This window comes from Pyrus communis, chromosome 15, assembly GCF_963583255.1.
Source record: "Pyrus communis chromosome 15, drPyrComm1.1, whole genome shotgun sequence".
Taxonomy (NCBI): domain Eukaryota; kingdom Viridiplantae; phylum Streptophyta; class Magnoliopsida; order Rosales; family Rosaceae; genus Pyrus; species Pyrus communis.
Window position 1 is genome coordinate 1,969,086 of NC_084817.1, and position 23,603 is coordinate 1,992,688.

The 23,603-nt window shown below is 39.3% G+C and overlaps 5 protein-coding genes and 2 non-coding genes across 9 annotated transcripts; 2 read left to right on the forward strand and 5 right to left on the reverse strand.

Annotated features, from left to right (window-relative positions):
- The first annotated feature begins 2,117 nt into the window (after positions 1 to 2,117).
- Positions 2,118 to 3,380, forward strand: LOC137717553 (deoxyuridine 5'-triphosphate nucleotidohydrolase-like). Its single transcript, XM_068456951.1, has 3 exons — positions 2,118 to 2,694; positions 2,796 to 2,887; positions 2,986 to 3,380. Exons 1-3 carry the CDS (start codon positions 2,354 to 2,356, stop codon positions 3,228 to 3,230), a joined length of 678 nt encoding a protein of 225 aa, XP_068313052.1. The 5' UTR covers positions 2,118 to 2,353; the 3' UTR covers positions 3,231 to 3,380.
- Positions 3,348 to 9,111, reverse strand: LOC137717551 (glucose-6-phosphate isomerase, cytosolic 2B-like). 2 transcript variants are annotated; one of them, XM_068456949.1, is made up of 24 exons: positions 9,093 to 9,111; positions 8,557 to 8,642; positions 8,393 to 8,469; positions 8,192 to 8,273; positions 8,052 to 8,099; positions 7,746 to 7,901; positions 7,571 to 7,667; positions 7,377 to 7,419; positions 7,141 to 7,208; positions 6,949 to 7,033; positions 6,764 to 6,812; positions 6,408 to 6,480; positions 6,266 to 6,326; positions 5,756 to 5,822; positions 5,402 to 5,458; positions 5,262 to 5,315; positions 5,047 to 5,175; positions 4,812 to 4,875; positions 4,646 to 4,719; positions 4,517 to 4,570; positions 4,376 to 4,444; positions 3,965 to 4,054; positions 3,749 to 3,856; positions 3,348 to 3,613 (listed from the first exon to the last, which is right to left on the reverse strand). In XM_068456949.1, the coding sequence occupies exons 2-24, from the start codon at positions 8,605 to 8,607 to the stop codon at positions 3,563 to 3,565; spliced, it is 1,707 nt and encodes a 568-aa protein (XP_068313050.1). In that variant the 5' UTR covers positions 8,608 to 8,642; positions 9,093 to 9,111; the 3' UTR covers positions 3,348 to 3,562. The 2 variants fall into 2 exon arrangements, with proteins under 2 accessions (XP_068313050.1, XP_068313051.1); XM_068456950.1 differs by lacking the exon at positions 9,093 to 9,111 and adding an exon at positions 8,755 to 8,841.
- A 697-nt stretch (positions 9,112 to 9,808) lies between these two features.
- TRNAE-UUC (transfer RNA glutamic acid (anticodon UUC)) lies at positions 9,809 to 9,880 on the reverse strand. Its single transcript has one exon. It is a non-coding gene; the product is annotated as a tRNA-Glu (tRNA).
- Positions 9,881 to 10,028: 148 nt separating this feature from the next.
- LOC137718811 (protein LIKE COV 1-like) lies at positions 10,029 to 12,951 on the reverse strand. The gene is made up of 6 exons (XM_068458348.1): positions 12,590 to 12,951; positions 11,877 to 11,929; positions 11,353 to 11,462; positions 10,891 to 11,058; positions 10,592 to 10,816; positions 10,029 to 10,516 (listed from the first exon to the last, which is right to left on the reverse strand). The coding sequence occupies exons 1-6, from the start codon at positions 12,740 to 12,742 to the stop codon at positions 10,410 to 10,412; spliced, it is 816 nt and encodes a 271-aa protein (XP_068314449.1). The 5' UTR covers positions 12,743 to 12,951; the 3' UTR covers positions 10,029 to 10,409.
- Positions 12,952 to 13,439: 488 nt separating this feature from the next.
- Positions 13,440 to 16,142, reverse strand: LOC137717873 (glucan endo-1,3-beta-D-glucosidase-like). Of its 2 annotated transcripts, XM_068457370.1 has the most exons (5): positions 16,036 to 16,141; positions 15,252 to 15,916; positions 14,811 to 15,134; positions 13,856 to 14,204; positions 13,440 to 13,786 (listed from the first exon to the last, which is right to left on the reverse strand). In XM_068457370.1, the coding sequence occupies exons 1-5, from the start codon at positions 16,091 to 16,093 to the stop codon at positions 13,749 to 13,751; spliced, it is 1,434 nt and encodes a 477-aa protein (XP_068313471.1). In that variant the 5' UTR covers positions 16,094 to 16,141; the 3' UTR covers positions 13,440 to 13,748. The 2 variants fall into 2 exon arrangements, with proteins under 2 accessions (XP_068313471.1, XP_068313470.1); XM_068457369.1 differs by lacking the exon at positions 13,440 to 13,786 and having other exon boundaries at positions 13,812 to 14,204; positions 16,036 to 16,142.
- Positions 16,143 to 17,424: 1,282 nt separating this feature from the next.
- LOC137718885 (U6 spliceosomal RNA) lies at positions 17,425 to 17,527 on the forward strand. Its single transcript, XR_011065967.1, has one exon. It is a non-coding gene; the product is annotated as a U6 spliceosomal RNA (small nuclear RNA).
- A 56-nt stretch (positions 17,528 to 17,583) lies between these two features.
- LOC137718694 (uncharacterized) lies at positions 17,584 to 21,746 on the reverse strand. The gene is made up of 5 exons (XM_068458240.1): positions 21,494 to 21,746; positions 20,921 to 20,982; positions 18,760 to 20,811; positions 18,590 to 18,668; positions 17,584 to 18,373 (listed from the first exon to the last, which is right to left on the reverse strand). Exons 1-5 carry the CDS (start codon positions 21,600 to 21,602, stop codon positions 17,739 to 17,741), a joined length of 2,937 nt encoding a protein of 978 aa, XP_068314341.1. The 5' UTR covers positions 21,603 to 21,746; the 3' UTR covers positions 17,584 to 17,738.
- Positions 21,747 to 23,603: the final 1,857 nt, after the last annotated feature.

A 23,603-nucleotide genomic window follows, 5' to 3' on the forward strand; every position in this document is an offset into this window, starting at 1 on the left:
AACGATCAAAGTCACTGTTGATCGTTAACCGGTCAAAGTCAAAGTCAACGGATCCGGGTCAAGGGTTTTGGGTTGGACCAAGTTGGGCCTAAAGGGTTTGGAATTAGTTTACGTTTAGGTAGGTTGGCTTAGGATAATGGGTTAATGGGTTAAGGGTTTAGCTATTTTGGTGGGCTGGGATTTAATAGGTTTAGGATTAGGTTTTGGGTTACTCGGGCCTAGGTGGGAGGCCCAAAGGCTAAGGCCTTAGATTTAAAAAGAAAAGGCCTGAGGGAAAATTGGGTTTAGGGCTTGGGCTCGGGGCCCCTAACAGCTCACAACCCAAAAGCCTTTAACAAGTAATTTAAAACAAAACAAAATAATAAAAAAAAGATTGGGCTTGGGTCTGAAACGGGCCAAAGGCCCGATGGTCTTTGAGGTGGCCATTTAAAAAGGAAAGTTGTAGTACTTAGTGATGCGAATAGATTGATACCTTGCATATTGGCCAACTTGCTATGGTTTGGCTAGAAATTGCCTCGAAATAGGCGGTGCTCATTGGAAAACTGGGGAAGTTTTCCCCTGTGAGGTTCCTACATCCAAACATTGATAACACTTCTTAAAACCACTTCCCAACATACATTAAAACATGATCTACAACTTTTGGACGAGGTTCAAGGCTTACCTTCTCTGGAAGAGGAGGAAACTTGCTGGAGAACTTCGGTGAACAGTGTAGGCCGAGAAAAATGGAGGGGTTTAGGGTGTTATCTTTTGATTCTAAGCTCACCAGGGTGTTAATGGAGATATTGATGTTGTTGTGGTGTTGTTTGTTGGTGAGAAAATCCTCGGAGGGGGCTGAGATAGAGAAAGCTGAGATGGAGTGATAAGGGAGAATGAGGGAGAAGAGAGAACTGAGAGAAAAGGGAGAAAGAGACCGGGGACACAAATCAATGGTAGGCCCCCTTTGGGCACACCATTTAAGACCCAAAAATCATTTTTTAAAAGGAAAATATCCCCAAACTAAGTGAAAATACAAAAATACCCTTTTTGTTCCGTAAATCCCGGGACGGGTTGTTACATATTGTTCCACAAAGAAAATGTAAAAAGATAAAACACAAGTACAAAAGTAAGATTCTAATGGGTGCCACGTGGTACAATAGTTTTTTCAAATTTTTTTTTTACTGTTAAATTATTAGACCGTTGAAAATCCAATGGTGTAGGACACACAGAGCAAATAGTCATTGGGCTCTATCGCTTGCTGTCTGTCGCGTGGCTCGCCTCCACTTGTTGACATCACACTGGCGTTATTCATTATCAACAGGCTCAATGTCTGACATAAGTTAGCTGGGCAGTCCAACAGGCTTGTGGAGCCCATGAATCGCCCTCCAAAAATGGCCCGCTAGAGCAACTTCTTGTGTTTTGGGCAACTAGGCAGCCCTTGACTATGCCTTTCAAGAACCGATGGACTTGCCCTTGCCCTTGCCTTTTGTAACTAAACTACCTAAGGGCAACTTAATATTTACCAAACAACAAAATGGCATATGACATTTTTGTTTTTCATTCACATTGGTTTTGTTTTACATATAATAAGTGCGTACTACCTTGCAACGCATGCATGTTAAGGGGTGGTAGCGACTTAGTTCCAAAACCTATTTGCACTTGAATTGTATAAAAAAATAACACTAATCAAATTATAAATAAGTTGGATTCAAAGTAGTGAATTGATTGTGATTGGAATCTAAAGCTTGATCCTTAAACCAAGTGAGATGTCAAAAAATCTACAATATCTACTAACTATTAATCTATTGATACTTTTCTTCCCAATTCAATTTCTTGCGTCGCCATTTATGAAATGGTATTGTTAAGAGTCTTCTTTTTAAAAGCTTTAATTTGGTAAATCTTTTTCAAAAGCTTTGATCATTAGGAAAACTAATGAAAAGGGCTTAAAAACTTTGAGTTTTAATGATAAGGACAAAATAAAGGGTAAAGTGAATAGTACTAGGATTGATTTTTTAATGCAAAAATGTAATTTTAAAGTGAATAGTACCGTGGGCTTTTCGTTAAAACCCTCTTGATCCTTGTAATTTTAAAAAGAAAAAAAGCTTATTACCAAGAAAAAAAAAATCCCTATGACCCATAAATCGATAAATAAACTTGGATAAATTTCAGACCAAGTTGGGCCCAACTTTTAAGTGAAAAAAAACTGACTGGGCTATTGATCTTTCTTTCCAGACCATTGGGCTGAGGTTCCTCCTCATTTTTAAAGATCGGCCCAAAATCCCTAAAGCTGACGGAGGAGGAGGAGGAGGAGGAGGAGGGTGAGGAGGTTGGAGAGAGCATTTATTCGAGTCTGCGCACAGTACGTGGCAACAGAAAAATGGCGGGAAAACTTGGCGCCATTGCGCGGGAAACGCCATTGTTCGCGACTCTCTCTCTATTTAAACGAACTCCGTCTTCCCATTTGCCCCCAAAATTCGGTCATTGCCAATACCCGCCACATTGCCGCCGCTGTCTCTCGCAAGCTCTCAGAATGGCCCAGCAAGACGCGCAGAACGGAAGCCACGAAGTCAAAGAGCCAACTCCCAAGATCGCCAAGCTTCACGAAAACGGCGACGTTTCTGGAAATGCCGCCCATTTTTTCCGGGTGAAGAAGCTCTCGGAAAAGGCGGTTTTGCCCGCGAGAGGCTCGCCTCACTCTGCAGGCTACGATCTCTCGAGGTAAACTCCGAAAACCCCTTATTCGCACGCTCGATTTTTTATCAGAAAAATCATCGGAATCTGATGTGGGTTTCTCTGGATTTGTTTTGATTTTTGTGTAGCGCGACGGAGACGAAAGTTCCGGCCAGAGGAAAAGCCCTGGTCCCAACCGATCTGAGCATTGCGGTCCCTGAAGGGACCTACGCACGAATTGGTAAAAACCCGAGTCCCCAACCTGTTCAATTTCGATAAATTTTGGTTCTTTGTATACCGAACTGATGTGCGTTTTCTGTATTTTCTGTTGGTGTGCAGCGCCACGATCGGGGCTGGCATGGAAGCACTCGATCGATGTCGGAGCTGGTGTCATCGATGCTGATTACAGGGGTCCGGTTGGGGTTGTGCTGTTCAACTTTTCTGATGTTGATTTTGAGATCAAGGAGGGTGATAGGATTGCTCAGCTGATCATTGAGAAGATCATCACCCCTGATGTTGTGGAGGTAGAGGATTTGGATTCCACTGCCAGAGGTGCCGGCGGGTTCGGGTCTACCGGTGTTTAGACCGCTCTTCCGATGATGCTTTGCTGTGTTTTGGGATCGGGGAGTTGGGTGACAATGTAGTTGGTTGGTTTGTTTCAGTCATAGGTGACTGGTCTACTTTCTTGTTATGCAAATATATTCAGTGAATGAATGAGTAACTGGTTTTATTTTGTATATACAATATGCTTGGACAGCATTTCTTCGAACGCAGAAGCGTATCAATTCGACAAATATGCTCCAGGTAAGGTCTGGAACCAGGTAGCCTTACGGGGCTTGTTGTAGTTCGTATGCATGAGGTTAAAATTTTATTCGTTCAACTGACTTTAAAGTAGAACATTTCCGGCAGAAGGCAACTATATCTGTGGCAGAAGCGTCGGAAGGTCAGCAGGGATGTCTTTAGTTGCCTGCCATACAAGAAAGTAGTTTAGCGTCATGATACTTCCGTTCCAAACCGGATCTCAAACTGTCCAACAGGAAACAATCTCCCGAGACAACCTACGGCTGATCTATTATTCCAAATGAAAACTCGATTTGCATACCTCCAAGTATTTTGTTAACAATGTTGTGGTACTGTAATTGAAGCCCTCAATAGGTTGCCCTTTTGTACGAGATGCATTGAGTTGCTTTCTAACTTGACTGGCCAATGACTGCGCTCACAAACACGAAATGAATGGATTAAAAAATACGAAGGGGCGAATAGGAAACTTATCTTAAATGGGGAAAGCGTGCGGATGAAAGTTAATGCAGTTCTCTACCTTTCCCAATTCTACTCCCCACTGGTCAAAAGAATTGATTCCCCATACAAAACCTTCAACTGCAATTCTGTGTTCGTAGATTGCCAACAACTGGATGCAGGCAAATCGATATTAGAATGCAAAAGCAGTACACTGACTTTATAAAATTCCGACAAAAACAAGGTTATACTTCATATAGCACACGACCAGGACTACTTCCAGTAGAAAACAAGCACGGAGACTAAACATGCAGGCCTTGAATGTTATGTCTTAGAATTGACGAGTTAGCAAATGTGTAGTGAATGCCGACACATCAAGCAATTAACTATCCGTAAAAATTGATTTTGATAACATATGCTAACACACAAGTAGTCAAACCATAGGATGACCCGATCACATTACAGAAGGTAGAAAATGGAACAAATCACAAACCTGTCCAATATTGTAAGCATTTAGTGATGGAAGCAGAAGGCTGAGAGAAGGCCGATTTCCAGAGAAAGTCTGTGAGAGATCTCATAAATTAGTACTACAGATTGACCTATAAGCCAATGACTAAAGCCGAAGGGAACACACCTTATGAGTGATAAGATGCTCTGGAACATTCTCTTTCTTCAGCTGTTCTGGGTGCTACAAGAAACTTGATTTTGGTTAGAAACATCATAGACCAAGTTTACGTGCTCTCCTAATCAGCATAAAGCATACCTTTCCATAGGCCAGGGCATCGGGCTGTGCAAAAAAGTTAGACATGAGCTCATCGTGGTTACTCACCACTTCACCTGTAGCAATCCGTTGCCTAAACATCAGAATACAAACTTTGAACAATCCATTGGCCGCTAATATCTTTTCAAATGAGCTTTAGATTAGGTACCTTTCAGGTAAACAGGTTGCTGACTCTTCATAACACCAATAAAGTCACAAGGAATAACGCGGCCCTGAAATTAAGGAAGAAAAGGTTAGCAACCATACACACACGACATAAATCAAAGTACCAAATTAATCATCTGAAGGTCAGCAATGTGCTTGGTCCTCCTTCACACACAACAAGAAAACTAAAGTTTATGTATATCATTTTTCATGCTAACCTAAAAGAATGTTCAGATCACCTGGTGAATTAGTTGGTAAAAGCTGTGCTGACCGTTTGTTCCGGGTTCACCAAAGTCAATTTCACCGGTCTCAAAGGGAAGAATTACACCATCAATTGATACACCCTTGCCGTTACTTTCCATGCTAACCTAAATTGAAGAAAAAATTGGAAGTTGTAAGTCCAGTTAACATAAAAATGCGCTAACATAAAAATGCAGAGGAGTGGTGAACTTGCCTGTTGAATGTGCGGAGCAAGCTTCTCCAGTGCTTGGGAGTACGGTAAGATAGCCTAAGGAATAAGCAGCAACAAGTAAAAACACAAAGCTCATTGATGCTTACAAATATGAAGTCTAGAAAGGATAAAGTAAGACTCACTCTTGTAGGATATCCAAGAAATGAAACATTCCAAATGCTCAACAGACCTAAAAGAACCTGAAGCAGGGATGAAACGTTAGATAACACATCCCCAATTATATCACAAGGCAATCAAATCTATATATAAAGGGAACACACCAAAATGGTGAAAAGAAGGGACAAAGTAGTAAAATAAAATTCAAAAGAAACACCACCCCTCATAGAGAAGTAGTTACTGACTTCTTTTTCAAAGAATTATTTTAAATCATTAATAAAGACGAACAAAATATAAAAGAGCCAATTGTCACATGCATTAGTGTATGGCAAGGGGCTAGTTCTACAATAATTATGACAATACAAACTTCAGGTACTTACAGGTATATTTTTCTCAAATGGTGTTGAGTAGAAGTGTTGGTCAATGCTAGAAGCTCCCTTTAAGAACCTTTGATTAGGAAATATAACATCCGTGTTAGTATACACAAAGATCATATTTCACCAACTAATGAATTAAGCACATTATGCGCCCTATCTAAAATATTTTCTTCAAGTATTTATTTATTTATTTATTTTCTGGCAGGAGGAATCTGTGTATAATTTTGACTCAAAATCCAGTTTCAGAAATCACACAGATAAAAAGTGTTTCTCAAGTACATACATTTACTGGAGAAAGCAACGACCTTTTGTTTTGTTCCAAAGAGCAGCAAAAGTTTTAAGTTTTTCTATATTAAGTTATTAACTACATTTTGATAGAATCCTAGATAGAAAAACAAAATAAATAATCAAAACGTAATCTGCATTGCCTCATGGTGTGTGATAAATCAAATCTATGCATCACAAATTTCAAAAGTGACTCAAATATAATTGAGACAACTATGAGTGGCTTACTTTTCAACAACTGAGAACCCATACTGAAGAGATAAAGGCAACACTCCAACAGCACTACAAACTGCAACCAGCAATTCAAAAATACTAATTAAACATCAAGGTAACTGCATATATTAACTACACAAAAAGGAAAATAACTTACCACTATATCGGCCACCAACCCAGTCCCAAAATGCAAAAGCATTTTTTGGGTCAATTCCAAACTTCTCTACAAGCTGAAAAAGAAAGACACAAGATAAAATGAGTGGATATCTAGACCTTAAAACTTCATTGTGGGTTTTCACTAGAGCACCTAAGTCTGCCAAGTATCCCATCTAAAAAAATAACCTCAGTCCTAATGGTCTTAATAAATTGCATCAGCATTGGAAATTTGAAACCAAAAAGAAAAAACTTAGAATTTAGAATGACAAATGACCAATGAAAAATAGTTAACTAAAATAAATAATAATCTTAGTGTTTAATCAACCACAGGCAATAGAGCAAAGGAAATAGTTATACCGTAAGATTAGTGCTGACTGCTACCATATGCTTTGCAACTGCAGCAGGCCTGAAATTATTACATTCACCAATTAGATAGAGTGAGAGTAACTGAGTCCAAATTCAATCATCAAATAATAATCAAAACCAGAATCTGAAACAACTATTAGACTCATATATCGAAGAAGAGTTAGCAATGCACTAACCCGAGAGAAGATGATATCCATTCCCTAAGGGTTCGAGCATTCAACATAGTTTCAGCTGTTGTAAAAGTCTTTGAAACTACCACAACTGCAAATATCAAAAGAATATGTACAATAAGAAACCCCACATAGAGCTTAGATCACCACGTCACTACAAAAGTAAATACTTAGCATATAAATAAGTTCATTGCTTACCAAGGGTAGTTTCTGGGTTGAACCCTGCAATATTTCTAGCAACATCAATAGGATCAACATTTGCAAGACTGCAGACAGAAGAAAACAAGTTATTAGATTGACAAAAATAAAGTATCATATGGATACAATATTGAAAACCCCAAGCAATGAATTCGTACTATAGTGTCTTAAGTTCTAATTCATTGATACAGAAAACTGGAAATTAACAAATTAAAGTTCAGTGAATAAATGCTTACAAATGCAGCTGCCTTCCCTTTGCTGCTCCCATAGCCTCTGGATCTGTAAGATGTAATCAAACTAATGAACACTCGCTAACTTTGTTCTGAAGACAGTTTAACCGTTTTCACAAGGAAAACCCACACTACAAAGTGCAAAGAGAAGAAAATGTGAACAGAGCTGCAGATCGATAAATGAAATGTATCACTCTGACCTGTTTGAAGAGCTGTGTGCACAAATAGAGGACCTAAGAAGCTGCCACCAATACCAACAGCAATAACATCTTTCAGTGCTTTTCCTGTGGCTCCAACCTACCAGAATTGCCAATCACTTCAGAATTCAAGCAATATGAACCTAAAACGGATGGTTAAAAAATTTCAGTTGATTACCCAAGATCCACTTCTAATACTCTCAGAGAACTTTTGGATCTTGACCAGAACTTCCCAAACATCTGGGACCACATTTTTCCCATCACACTGTATAACTGCATCCCTTGAAGCACGAAGAGCTACATGAAGCACTGCCCGATTTTCTGTGCTGTTTATCTGAAAGCACCGTCCAGAAAACAAAAATTTATAAGAATCGTATATTATTGGTTTTGAGAAATTTGCCGGTCTCTTCCAGACATCCTATAAGGCTATCGAATACAAGTTTTCACATAACACTTGACCAAAGGAAGATAACCATGAACTTACACGCTCGCCAGCAAACATTCGATTAATCTTCTCTTTGAGGGATGCAGCCTGCATTGTGGAACACAAAACATTGATTCGAAAACAATATATTCACTCAAACCCTCCCAAAGAAGGACTGGTTACGAAGTATTCAACCCTACCTCCGCCAACTTGAGGAGCTTCTGCAAGGTTTCAACCGTGGCACGTTGCCGTGAGTAGTCCAACAGGAGACCATCAAACTCACTGCAAGAGTAAATGCACACATTATCAAGCTCCAATATTCATAATTTCATACAAAACAAGGATTATATGAAATTCGAAATAAGATTAACGATTTCACAAGTTCCGATAGATGAACATACACCATCATTGCCTGCGACCGCTTGACATCGTTCAGCAAATCGCGCAAGTGGGTCTTGTTTATGTCCTCAACGTGAGCCTGAACAACGAAAAATTACGTATAATTAACACAAAGATCACGATACTTTCAAACTGCGCGATTTCAAAGAGGTACTGCCTCGATTACCTTCAAATCCTTCCACGGTTGAGTATCGGAGATCAGAACAGACGAAGCCATTTCAGATTATGCTGAAAACTTCTCAACAAAATTCCCTGCATTGAAGAATTGTGTTAATTTTTGACCAAAAATAAATAAATCTTCATACTTTTACCCAAAAAAAACAGAAATTTTGACAAGAAATTTTGACAAACAGCTCTCACGCACTGTAAAACAATCAAATTGCAGCAAAAAATATTCTCTTTTCCTAGCGTTTCCCGGGAACCAAACAGAAAATCCAATCAAATTGCCATTTTCTTTCCCCTTTTTTTTTTTCAGCCGATCCTTTTTCCCCGATCTATATACAAAACCGAATCCATACTTTTGCCGACGGTGTGTCATTTCAGGCTGTGACATCACGTCGCACTCAATTGACAAAAAAATCGATAAATAAAGCTGGCGTGAAAGAAACGCGACCAAAATTGCGATCAAGTCCGACTGGAAATTAAGAAATTAATGGAACAAAATAAACAAATATTAAAAAAAAAAATGGAGATGATGTGTACCCGGTGAGGTTTACGAGAAGGGGATATTCTTGGTGCAGGAAGAAGATAGATTTGTAGATTGGCAGAAGCTTTGGAAGTTCGTTAAAAAGGAAAGAGGAGAAGCTTCGAGCTCCAAGTGTCACCGGGCCCACTCGGCGAACCCGTCACGTGAAACTGCGGGCGGCTTTTCGGATGGATCGGACACGTGGCAAAGCGCGGTGGAATAAAAAATGAGAAAAATGCAAAAATTAAATTAAAAAAGTTCTGTGGCCGGGTATGGAACCCGGGTCATGTAAAACTATGGGTGCTTTTCCGGATGGTTTGACACGTGTCAAAGTAAGGTTGTATAGAAAATGAAATCATTGAAAAACTCTGTTGCCTGGAACCGAATCCGGATCATTGCCGGATCTTATTTATGAGGATCCTGAAGATTTGTGAATCGTGTTCATTGTTCATACATCGAGCGGTCAAAAATTATTTTAAATATTTTTATTCAAAATTAAATACAAATAGTACCTGATAAAAAAATAATCGTAAGATGTACGATGAACTGACACGATTCACGGATCTCTAAGATACTCATCAAAAGGATCCGGAGATACTCATAAAAGGATCGATCCTGTTGGCCGGGAACCGACCCCGGTCACGTGAAACTGTGGGTGCTTTTTTCAGATGGATTGGAGACGTGGCAAAGGTGCGATTGCGTAGAAAAGAGGGAAAATGCAAAAATTAAAAAGTTCCGTTGCCGGGAATCGAACCCGGGTCTCCTGGGTGAAAGCCAGATATCCTAACCGCTGGACGACAACGGATTTGTTGTTCATGATGTATCACTAAACAAAACTATATAGAGAGGGGGTGGGGGCGCACTTAGAGCCGTTTGCTTTTGCGGTTCTGATACGAAACCGTAGTTTGGTTCCAATTTCAATGTCAGCAGCATTTCAACTGTTACCCCTCACACTGATCAAATCACATTACATAAAAAGAAACATTTACAAATTGGTATTCATAATATACGGTACTTAAGAGAGGTATATGTCCCTTGTATACAAATACTATCAGTTGTGGTATGTTTATAGTTTTGTTTCTAAAAGGGGCTTCTCACTGCATTTCAGGATTCTGCTATGGTGTTCTTCACTCCATTCCCGGTACGATCCGGCCGCTTTTGAGCCTCTAAACTTCCTCTGCAAAACTTAGTTTGAGTTTGACAACTTCTGCTGCAACATGAAACATAAGTTACAAATCTATATCGTTCCATTAACCTGAAGGACAAACAGTTTACGGTGAAAAGAACAAGCAGTGAAGTACATTCTCATTTCTCACCATTGTAAAGACATATGATCATACTTTTGGTTCTTCAAAGTGCGGAACTCTTCTTGGTGTAAGGACTTGTGCATCCACCGTAGTTAAAAGTTGCGGTATGGACAGACCTCCGGAGATGACAATTTCTGCAGCGAACGGGAATCAAATGCGAAACAATTTTAAGAAGCCGAGATTCATAATTAGAGAGAAAAGAATCGTACCAATCCCCTCTCGAACGGACAGATTAGGCCTCAGTATATCCTTGGGACTGATCAGAAAAATATCTCCAAGATAAAGGTGGTTCGTAGGTATATAAACACAGCATAGTTCTTCTCCTACGTTTCTTTGAGAAAGAACAACAGTTGAAGTGATAAACCCTAATGCATACTCCCCAATTCTTGGATGCCTTATGATCGCCACTTCCTTAAATGCTTTCGAGCTCTGATCTGCAAAACGATGTAAAATGGATCAATGTTTCAGAACATGTAGGTTTAGACGACAATGTATGGTTTACAAGTACCTGGTGAAATTGCTATGCTAATTTGTTTTGATGCAGCGTAGATATAGCTTATAAGCGGCATTTTCTTAATAAACCACTCCCAAAGAGTAAGAACAGAAGTTCCCAACCACGATTGCATGAAAATGCCGACTAAGAAGATGAAGGTGAGGGAGGTAGCAAATCCAAGACCTGCATATTGACACCAACAAACATGTTTTGTTCCGTAAACTAGGCCCCGAAAAATGAATGAAACAGCCTTCTAGCTAACATATTGCAGATCATATATTGAGTTCATCCTTTTGCTTTGCTCAAAAGATTTGATTACATCTTCAAAGGCTATATATGCCTACTTATCCATGTTGACTAACCCAAGCAAATGACATTAAAACTCGAACGATGATGAGTTGGTAACACACAAAAAATCAAATTCTTCGACTCTTTGGAGATAAATCTACAAACTAGATAAGTAATAATTCTACTTACCGAAAATATTGATTCCGAGGTGATTGTAGATTGGGGAGAAGAAACCATCAACAAATTTAATGAAAGCCCATGTGATGTAGAATGTAATAGCTATTGGAAGAAGAATGACACTGCAAAGAAAATAAAGAATCATGAAACATATCACGAAAGACTCTAACTTATATACATTTCAAGAAAATGTAACGAGGTTGGAAGTGCAGGTTAAGTAAGTTGGCGAGGGCAGAGTGTCCACCCCAGCACTCGAGTTCAAATTCCCACTCCGTAAATCAGACTATTTTATAGTACAGTTTATATGAAAATCAACTAGCTGGGATTGGCTTCATGGAATCTCCTCTTCCCCCATCTCCACAAACGAAAGTGTTATCTCAGAACATATGAATGCTAATAATGGCACATTAGGGTTCGTTGCGGCAGATGCCCTGAGTAAGTCCGGCCTCATTCGAATCATAACGCGTGCAAATGCCACGAAGAACTAAACAGTGTTGAGTAAGAATTAAGAGGGATTAGAAGAGACAATATGTTACCATCCTGTCATAAACTTCTTGGAAGCCCAGCTCTGAATAACTTTGGAAAAGGCCTATACAAAATAACGAGCATAGAATTCAATATCATGCAACATTCTGGGAAAATATTTGATCCAATACATCACAACACAAGTAACAAAACAAGAACATTAACGACAAGATCACGATATTTCAAGTTACGTTAGAATGTAATCATCCAACCTAAAATCAATCTGCGAACTGGCCATACTAGATTTCATCATTTGATATGAATATGGATCAACTATAATTACCAACAGAAAAAAAAATTTCCCACATGTCATCCGTGTTTATATGATATGAAATATTCCGATCATATATATGTTGAGAGTTGTAGGGACAAGGTTTGCTATGTGCTTATATGGTCTTGGGCTACTCCCCATATTGCCAATTGGTTTTATGGTGGAACCTCAATTTCATCATGGTATCAGAGCGGGTTGTCCTCGTGTGAAGCCAAACGGCCACACGCGCTCCACGTCACCCAGTTGTTGTCCACGTGTAGGCTTGAAAATCCGCCACACGTGCGGGGGCGTGTTGAGAGTTGTCCCACATTGGTGAGGGACAAGGTTTGCTATGTGCTTATATGGTCTTGGGCTACTCCCCATATTGCCAATTGGTTTTATGGTGGAACCTCAATTTCATCAATATAAACCTAATGCAGAAGGTCCAGAGAGAAAATGAAATTAGACGAGAACCTCGTGGCCGGTTTGATGATGGGAATGGGAGGTGGTGGGAGGTGGGGAGTTTGCTGGGGAGGAGGATTTGGAATCTCCTCCGGTTTCGGAAACTGAAGCGACTGGAATGAGGAGCTCGAGATCCCTTTCCCTTTCTCTCTCTCTGGTCGCCATTGTTGCTTTGCCTCTGCGTCTCTGCTTCCCTTTGTGTTGTTTAGGAATACTCGGACCACTATAACTGAAAATCAAATTTAACCAATCATCGCTTCCTCTTCCTCAGCTGTTGTTACTTATATTTCCGGGGTTGAACCGGGTCCAAATAAACCAACCCATAACGTCTATGGTCCAGCATTTTTTTTTCTCCGAATGTTGGTTAATTTGAAACCTGTCTTCACAGTTTAGATTAGTTTAAAGTATAACATAATTTTTATTGTATCAAAATGAGAAATTTATATCAACAATTATAATATATTAATAACAAAGTTCGTATTTGAATACAAAAAGAGTTAGGCCAACTAATTATCTTAACTCACGTATGCTATTCATTACTGGTGACTTTCCTTTGCTTATAGAAAAGTCACTAAACATGCCTAATACATTAAATATGATATTGTTATGTGAATTTGGATCCTTTCTAGACATTAGCATCTGGAGCCTGAGGTGCAGGAAAATTCTGGTTTTTGATTTGTGTGAAAGAGAAATTGGAGTCCTTGATTTATTTGAGATGAGTTAGTGAAATAAGTTAATGAGGATTGTCAGACTCAATTTGAGTGGTCCTAAATGCCTGGTGTTTGGGCTTTGATAGTGAGATCCAGAATGAGTCTCTATCCTTGTTATGTCACCAAAAATACACAACAAAGCGAGATGACATACCACAAAGCAATATTTATTACTTGCAAATTTTGGTCTAACACATGTGTAAAATATAACTCGTAACAATTACAAAAGATAGGTAGAAAGAGTCTCAGAAAAAAACATGAATTGCATAATTAGAAGACTCAAGTATAAATTTGAGTACTCAAAACCATGACATCAAACACCAACTCTCTCATAAGATAAATATACGAACACTTCTTGACAAGGAAACCTAATTCCTAAGCAAACACATATATTAAGGAGACAGATTAACTGAAATCCCTCCATATACATTCTGAGTCTTCCCAGGTTCCTCCATACATCTTTAGGTACTCCCACCTGGGTAGTTGCAGCTATCATAGCCTACGTAACACAAAAGGGTACAAGTTTAATGAATGAAAAGAAGAAAAAATATCAAGACCAAGAACTTACTAGGGTTGTTGGATGAGAGTGTGGCGGTTTGCGAAAAATCGCAGTTTTGAGGATCCCCGCCGGTGGTTTGATAGAGGAGATTCATGGCATATGCAGCATGGGATTTTACGTTGTTTGGTTCAAAACAAGACCCTCCGGGTTGAATTGGAGTGCAATCGAAACCACGTCCACAAACATAATCTATATTAGCCTGCAACTGAGAGTCCGATACGCCGGCCTTGGGTACACAATATGATTCTTTCTTCGGATTTGGCCCCGACGGGTTAACCGGCGTTTTGGGTACTGCCGAAGGCATAGGTGACGCGGACGGCGTAGACGGCGTGGTGGGTGTGATGGGCGTGGTAGGGGTCTGAAGCAAAATAAATCAAGTTAAATTTATACACTGCAACAAAAACATTTAGAACATATGTCAATCCCTTTGTAACTTGTTACTGGCTGATATCATAGAACTTGTTTGGATATGCTTTTAAAATGATTGAAAATGCTTTTGGTGGAAATGTTTTAGTAACCAATCTTTAGTAAAAATACAAGTAAATTATGGAAAAACACTTTTAAGTGCTTTTGGAACCAAAAAGTACTTTCAATCATTTTAAAAGTACATCCAAACGAGCCAATACTCAATTTCGATTGGCCCTAACTAATTTCGTCAGGGTTTGTAGTACAACCAAACGGAAAGGAATCCTCTTCGGATCCCTTCCACCAAATCTATCAATCTGGACCCTTGAAATTTGATCCAACGGCTAAAATTATTATAACTTTTAAAATTGGCTCATGTTTTTAACCGTTTAATCAAATTTCAAGGGTCTGAATTGATGGATTTGATGGAAGGAAACCGAGAGAATCCCTTTCCCAACTAAACGTCAACATGTCTTAACCTAATCGAGAAGCGGTTGCATCAGCGTATCAAAATTACCATAAAATCCCAAATTGATGACAGTGATATCATGTTTTTTACCTGGCTGCTCTTGGAGAGGCCAACATCATAAGCCATGGTGAGGTCAGGCTTGAAGAGACCAAATGCTCTCTCAGACCCCGGGCCAGGCTTCAAGTTCTCATCATATAGTGCGAAAAGGTAAGTGTCCACAGACTTCCCCGGCATCAATGGCGTCCCAAGCATCGATCGAAGGTGCGCAATCAGGTTTCCGTTATAAGCTTTTGCGTTCTCGACACTCGGACCAACCTCATTGTCGTCTCCTTTGTACGGCCATCCGGTCTCCGCCACCACAATTTCCACGCCCTTGAAGCCCATGGAGTCCAATGCCGATCTTATTGCATCCACCTGCACATAATTGGGGACGACAATTAGTTTAAAGTTGAATATCGCTCGTAAGAAAAAAAACAACTTAACTAATAAATAACGGTCTTGGACCGGACAAAACCGGTGCAGATGCTTCACCTGAGCATCAAACATGTTCATATACTTAATATTTGTGTTGGTGTCGAGCCGCCCCTCATTCGGTTGGAATAGGCAAAAAGCAAGTGTCTCGGGTCTCGGGTCGCTCCGGTAGGCGAAATACGGGTACGGGTTGATTGTGAAAGGCGAACCGGTGGCGTTGTTAAACCCAAGCAACCCCTTCATGACGTCGCCGAAACCGGGGTCGAAGCTTCCCGAGGACGGCGGTTCGGATTGCTTGAGCACCGCCATGGAATGTACGGTGGAGACCTTGATTTTCCCTCCAAGAGACGCGGAATTGAGGGCGTTTTGGACATTCTGAATCGCCGGGACCAGCTGAGAAATTAGGCCCTGGTCGCCGGATGTCAACACCTCGTTGCCGACGGTGATGAGGATAATGTTGCTCGCCGGGTAGAAAGGGGACACGTTGGCGCCGACCCAGCTCTTGGCGAAACTCGGGTCGGATGCGAGACCCGGGATGTCGCCGTTCGCCGCTCCGATGACGATTCCGACGCCGGTGTTCGCCAGGGCTTTGATTATGGCTGGGTCGGAACCGTAAAGCCGAACCTTTTGTATTGAGGTGGACTGGAGCAGCTTCGCGGTGGATGACGGCGGCGGGAGGTTGTCGGCGACTTGGCCGTAGTTTACGCCGATAAATGATTGGCAATCTGCATTGAAAAAACAGAGCAGTTTATCCTTTAATTTAAATTATGGGGTTTATTTCTTCTGAATTAAAAAATATTTTTTCGATAATACGATTGAGTCAATCAACATTTTAAGAGCTTACTTGCGAGGTTAACAGATAAAACGAAGAGTGATACTGCATGAAGGAATGTAATCGCCATGGCTGAAGACAGAGTGCTCTGTTAAATTTTCTGAAGGTGAAAGAATGGAGGGAGAATATTAATAGAAGGTAGGAAAGAGCAAGACTTGGGGCAAAATCGTAAATTCATTTTAACTTCGACGTGTTTAAAAACGTGGACGACATAATTAATAGACTCGTTTATAAACGATTTTAAAATGACTGAAAGCGGTCCAAATACACTTGAAGTGCTTCCTGCATAAAACTTAGAGGAAGCATTGCAAGTATTTTTTTTAAGGTTTACTTTCATTTTTACTAAAAATTGGTTCCAAAAATATTTTCATTAAAAGCTTTTTCAATTATTTTAAAAATACTTTCAAACGAGCTCAATATTTGTCGCTCCTAGAATATAATAATTAAAAATAAATACAACCTTATAATTTAAGTATAATTGTAACACTACGTAGCAGTATTCTGATAAAAAAAAAATTCCTAGCACGGACACCTGAGAACATTTTTCCTTTTTTTTTTTTAAAAGAGAAAGAACACCTTAGCACGTAAGTAATGACAACGACAAACATATTTTTTTCAGTAAGTTCAATATGCTTATCAAAAGAACAAAAAAATCAATCCAAAACCACTTTAATTCTTAACCATTATTTTATGAAAAGAAAGCACTTTTGTGAATCTACGGTCTACCGAAATCAACCAGCCACGATACGCAAAGCTAATTTTACTTCCTCACTAAGGAAGAAGGAAGCACTTCGTTTTAGAAAGTGACGACAATTTCAGCTTAAAAGAACTTTGAACAACATAAAATAGCCAACAATATAAAGCACACTGGGAAAAAGCGCTTCTCATATATTAGTAGAATATTAATTTGGTCACTTGAATAACAACAAAAAAATTGAGATCCTTTCTGGATCTTTGTGTTCGGAGTCAGCAAATATAAAGATTCTGACAACTCATTTTAAATTCTACGACTTATATTAACCTATCCATTGGTTCACTTCATACAAATTAAGAGTCTAGATCTGTTTTTTCTCTATATCTGCTAGCTTCGAACTTCGAGATTCGGAGAGGATCTCAATTCCAACAAACGCACAAAGGTAAGGAAAATTTGAGAAGTTGGGTATAATTGGCGCGCAAGTAACCTTTTGAATAATGCTGACAATAATGGAAAAGAAAGAAGATTTCAAATATTTAAAACTAAGCTTTCTGCCTAACACTTCTTGAATGCTTTAACTAAACGGTTCGCAAAAGAAATTCCAGTTCAAGTGGAGCAAGAGCAAGCGGAGCATGGCGATGATGTTAACGGGGAGCTGTAGAGCAACAAGAGTAACCAGCACGAGCTCAGGTGGAGCTTTCACCGTTGCGGAATTACTGTTCATCTCTTACCAAATTGGAACGATACAGAGAAGAGTATGACCCCTGTGTAAGGACGACATGCACAAATCGAGAACAAATATGAATTTAGTGATGACAGTTTTGATTAGTGGAATAAATCCTCATGATTAAAACAAAAATGCACACTCATTACAAGAAAATTCTTCAATTAAGGATTACATTATAATTTATCTCTTCGAAAACCAGTTATATCGAAAAAAATAAAACAAACTTTGCTCAAATGGCGTAATAAATCCTTTTCGTGTTGATAATGGTACTTGTAGGTGTTCGTATTCAACAGGTTAATGTATTGCAGACAAACCCGTACGACGGAGGTCTCTGGTAAGCTCATCTACAAGTCCATTGAGCAGAAGCCTCTCCAAATCTTTCACAACTTCATCTACTTGAATAACTGCAAACATAGTTTCATCCCAACCCATATCCCACATGCAATTCACGTCCGGCTGCCAGTTATGCATATCGTTTTCCAGCATTTTCGGAAGATACGCTTCCACCTCACATTCGTACTTTCCTTTTCTTCCGTAGAACTTCAGTGTCTCGAAATCTTTATGCAGTTGCCTAACCAGCTCATCCAAAGAATGTATTTTGACAAAACTTATCGATGTCTTTGCGCAGTTGGGATGGACATTGAGCTCGTGCCTTCTCCCTTTTCGTTTCATTACTTCATAGCCGCATTCTAATGTGAGCTTGATGTCTACATCCGGGCTGCAGTCGTGTCTGCTGTCGTGAAGAATGCCAAAAGGGATTTCGAGTTTGAAAAGTGCTTCTGCTGTGTTGAGGAAATGATGGCTCTTGATCACTACCTGCTTCAAGTGGTTTTCGCTTTCTGTCAGCGGCTCTTGTTTTCTCAGGTTGAATGCTTTATGGTGCTCCCGTACTTCTGGATAACAAATGTCCAAGCCGGCTTCACGGTTTCCTGCATCTTTTAGAAACCTAATGAGTTCACATTTTGTATAAGATGAGAAAAACTTACCTGCAACTAGATGCCATTGTGAGCTACTTAAGTATTGCCACTTGTTCACATGGTAGTGAGTGATTAGCTTGAAATACTGCCACAATGACATTCCCCGTTGCAGAGAAGTTCTTCTCGTGTAAGATGGGAATTTGAATTGAAAGCAGAGGTTCTACTCACCATTAAGTGTAGTTGATGCAGTTATGCACTCATCATAATCGAAAACAGGTGCTTGATCTTGCTGATCATACTGCATAACCTGCCAATTTGAATTACACAAATTTTGTAACTGAAGACGTATCTTTTATTTGGAAGTTATGAATTTTCGGATTTTGTATAGATGGACTTACACTTTCATTTGGAAGTAGAGTTTGTGGTTTTTCGAGGCTTCGACATTCAACTTCATTGGGATCAGACAGAGTGGGAGCCTCCAGCTTGGCTTCTTTATGTAGGTTTTGCGTTGAATCTACTGATTGAATGCTTGCTCTTGACTTGTTGGACTTGACGATGCGCGGCTCAGCTTGTTTTAGCCTGCTGGCTCTAACTTTTTCTGTTGCATTCTGGCTACCAAGTTTTTCATGGCTTCTTCTGGTTGCCACTTCATCGATTCTTCGAGGCATTTCGTTTTTATTCACTCTTCTAGATTTTGCCTTCTGCAATGGTGGTGCTGCATGAACAGGTCTCTCCTCCATAGCCAGTGGAGTGCCAAATTTTTCTTTTGATGGTTCAGGATCCAGGTACTTTGGAGAAGAATTGTTCGTGCCAAAATTCAAATCAGAGGAGCTTTTGCTTCTGACCAGATTTTCATGGAATCTGCCATTTGGAACTCCTTTGGGTTGCACTGCACCAGCGACTTCTCTCGTGTTTTTCCTATGTAGTCTAGCTTGGTCTGCAAGTGTCTGCTTCTTATGCAAATCTACTGCTCCTGTTGACTTAGTCCTTGATATGATTTCGCCTCCTCGTTGTTTTCTTGCTGGCAACTTTGGTTGTGGACTCTGCTGCTCCTTCGTCTCTCTTCCACGCTTATCTTCCAGTGTCTCCGTTTTCAAAAACATGGATTGCTGCTGAAGTTCAAGATTGTTCTGTGACTTATGCTGATTTCTCAGGGGAATCTTGTTCCCGGTTTGCTTTTCCGTCTGAACCCTAATTTCCTTGAACTCTGCTTTTCCTTGCGTCACAAGTCTCGCTTCGGAACTGCTATGCACCACAGCTTTATTCGGTTTGACGCTCTGAGTAGTTTTTTGCTGCTTATCTGATTTGATGGTTGCCTTTTCTGATCTCGCTACCGGTTTAAATCCTTCCGGGTCTTTCCATTGCGATGTTCCATCATGAACAACTAACTCAAGGCTGACATTGTTGGGGAGCATGTTTTTTTCTGCTTGCAAAACAAATGTGGTATTAGGCATCAATGGATCCTTGGTCTTAACTCCAGAAATCTTACTCCTTTCGCGCATTGTTTGCTCTCTTGTCCGGCTTTCTGTTTTTGACTTGGAACTCAAGTCTTCATGCACGTTGTGCTTCACGTTTTCCTTTTTCGGAAGCTCATTCAACCCCATTAGTTTTGCAATTACATTTGGAATTCTTTCCTTTTCTGGTTTAGACTCTTTCGATTCTGCTGATGGATTCTTGATGCCGGAGCTATAGCTGACTGACTGCCTCTGAGTAACTGATGGGGAGGAGGTTATTTTCCCTTGCTTTTCGCGGTTGAAGCTACTACCTTCTGTAGTATAAGTCAGAGCTGCAGTCATCTTCTGCATGAACCCCGTCCTTCCAACTTCTTGAATTTTACGCCCGTGTCTCGAACCCTTGTCAAATGAGAACCTTGGCAGATCAATTTGCTTTTGCTCATCTGATTTAACAGCATTATCTTCGTCATCTTCATCCTCATCCAGCAATGTGATCCGATTTTTCCTCTGAGAGTGGACCATGTATTCAGAAGTTTCCTGCAGATTTACGAGCATTCTCAAGGACTCTTCCAAATCCATTGCCCCTTTCATTAACTCCTTCCCAACTTCTATTGAAAATCCATTGACATTAAGACCATTCGAGCATGCTTTTAGGATCTGATTCAATTTATGTGCCCCTCTCGATATTTCTTCGATGTGGAGATGAGAAAGGTTAGGAAATTGGTTACTTGAACCGAAGTACCTATTCATTCTACCTTTTCTTTCCATCTTGCTGAACTCCATGGCTCCCCTCCCAATTTGATTCAAAAATCCTAGCATTGAACTTCTGCTAGATGTATCCGCCCTCCCGAACTTTCCTCCATTTTCAAGTGCAAAAGCCAATGCCATGGAAAGATCTCCCATTTGTTGTGAGCTCCTACCTCCTCTCCCGTAAGCAACAATCTGATTCGAACCATCTTGAATAATCGGCGTTCTGCTACTTCCTCTGGAGCCAATCTGCGGTAATTCGAACGAAAATAAAAACATTTGGACCAAACGAAGTTCATTCTATTCCGATTCCTCAAATAACTGGAATACAACAATTTCGCGTCATCAGATTACTTACTTTTCCACTGGTTCTTGCATCCCCTCTTCCTCTATAAGCTTGCTTGGAATAAGCATATGCATCTGTATCAACACATGAAAAGAAAAAAAAAAGAAACGCACATAATTTTTTGCACTGCATATGGAATTGATCAATAAGTACACAAATAAACGTTACTTTAATGAAAGAACACAGACTATCAAGATCGTTGCAAATATGTTCGATCAAGTCACTTTCAGAAAAATTTCAAAGATGAAACAGAAAAACCAAACACTAAGTCCTTTCCCCGATGTGGGATTCACTCTCGAGTCTCGACAAGATGATATATTGGTCTATGATGTTTGCAACATTTGATTTTTTCACCTTACATAAACTTTTTTTGATGCATGATTCCTTGCAGTAAAAAGGACACAAGAAGATTCTTTCCTTCAAAACTGGTTTTGTGCTTATGAATTTATACAGTTCGTGCTGCTTTAACTGTAGCCCTTACTCGTGCTCTATGCTAGTGATGAAGAATTAAACATTTTCCTCATCAAGGACTAATCAATGAAATTAATAAACATTTAAATGGGGTAGATTAGATTAGAAACTTACCTATTGCCATGGAGTTCGACCGGTTGGAGCTCTGAGACGCACCCATTTTCTCCTTGCGGACGCGAAGATCATCCAACAGCTTCTGCGCAAAATCCGATCGCTTTGCCATGTTTTGCCTGCAGATCACTTGCAGCAATGTTTCAGCTAGAAAATGGTGTTTGGGGCATTAAATTCCTCAAAAAACAGAGAGGTGAGAGGGGAAGCTCAGTTTACATAATTTGTGGGTGGATGGAGGGATCCTTTCAAGGTTTGGTTTAGGTGGCAAGTCTCAAATTATTTATGGAGAGTTTTTGAATTTCTTTTTATCATATGATACAAGGGTTGACGTAAACGTCATCTCTCTCTCTCTGTTACATATTGGTCGTGTGAATGACTACCTTGTATTTCAATCTAAGCAAGGGCTGAGGTTTTTTCAATGGGGCTTCGCTTTCAAGCTTACTTTTTTCATCTACTTTTTACTGTTTTGCTTTTGTCTTTCGATGAGTATGAGTATATGCTTCTGTCTCTCTCTGGACAATTTGTGTTTACCACACGATTCATGATGACGAGGAAGAAAGTGAAATATGGCAAACGTGTAATCGACGATAGTGGGTAAATGATTGAATGAGTATGTTTATTAACGTTTAAATAATAATTCAATTATCAATTTTTATATCATTTAGTTTATAAAATTTTGTCTACAAATTTAGTCTTCCTAACATTATATGTTGTTATATCCTATATTCTATTCACTTAGGCTTTTGGGTCAACAGATTTGGACTAAATAATGTATATTCGATTCACTAAGTTGGATAGAAGGGTGTTATTTTTCTTTCGAATCCTCGTTTTTGTAGTTTTATTATTTTAACACAATTTTAAAAGATGTGGGCATTGGGCTTAAAAATTGAGTACCAACCACATGGAATAGACTGACCATCCGTTTTTGGTTTAAAAATAAAACATAAATTCAATACTTTTCAAACTTAATGATAACTCGTAATGAATTAACTAAATAATTTAAAATAATGCTACACTTACAATCTAAACAAACCGTATTTGGCTCAACTCCAATCTCCCAAAGCCAACTCGCTCATTTGCTCTTCAGACAAGGAGAAATTTTTTATTGTAACGGAAATATAAGTAGTATACCACTTGTTTTAATATAAGTAGTGAGCAATTTTATTTTTTAAGTTATTAACTTTTTAGCACACATATTTCACTATTTGTATAATAACACATAATCTACCACCCATTGTACCGGCCACACTGAAAAATCTCTTCCCGACAAAGTCCCTCCGCTCCCGAATAACACGTACACAACCGAACCGGCCGGCTGCTTGTTTAGCCACGTCAGCAACTTAGACAATTCCAATGCTGACGTCACCGGTTCATCTTATTTGGTCAACTGTCCAATCGGATAAACCGGCGGCGATGACAGGGCCAATTCTAATTCTTTCTTTTTTCTTGCTATGCAACGTTCATGCATGTAACAATTTCCATTATTTTTCTTTACCTAATTATTTTGATTTTGAAATATATATATATATATATATATATATATATATAAATTTTAGTGGCTCTGTTATGAACCCAACTTCTCTCTATTTAGATTTGGGTTTTTTCGTTCGTTTTTATATGTTTGCAGGTTGTGTTTGGCATTTGATTTGGGAAGGGAGACGATATTTCTTCATTTCTTATAAGCATTTCAGTCTCCCTCTGACCACCATTGTGCTATTCACCAGCTGCAGGAATTGAACTTAGGATGTGCCGTGTAGACTAGAATGATGTGTACATATTCATTGTACTTATACTATGTAACATTTGTATCTAATCAGTTGATGTGTGAAACTTAATTATTACTTTGCTGATAATACTTCTTGTTTCTCCATCTGGGTTGGTGAGGGTATTAATTTATGAATCATAAATATATTTTCAAAGAAATGAAAAAAAATTATAAATATAGTTAACTTTGAAAATGAGAGAATATATATCATACAATTAATTGTAGAATGGAAATCGTTTTTAAATTAAAATAATTCACAAAGTGCAATAATGACAAATGCAAATAACAATGCATACTTAAAACTTAAATTAAGGGGCTTAATAATCGTCCTTAAAACTTGTAACATCC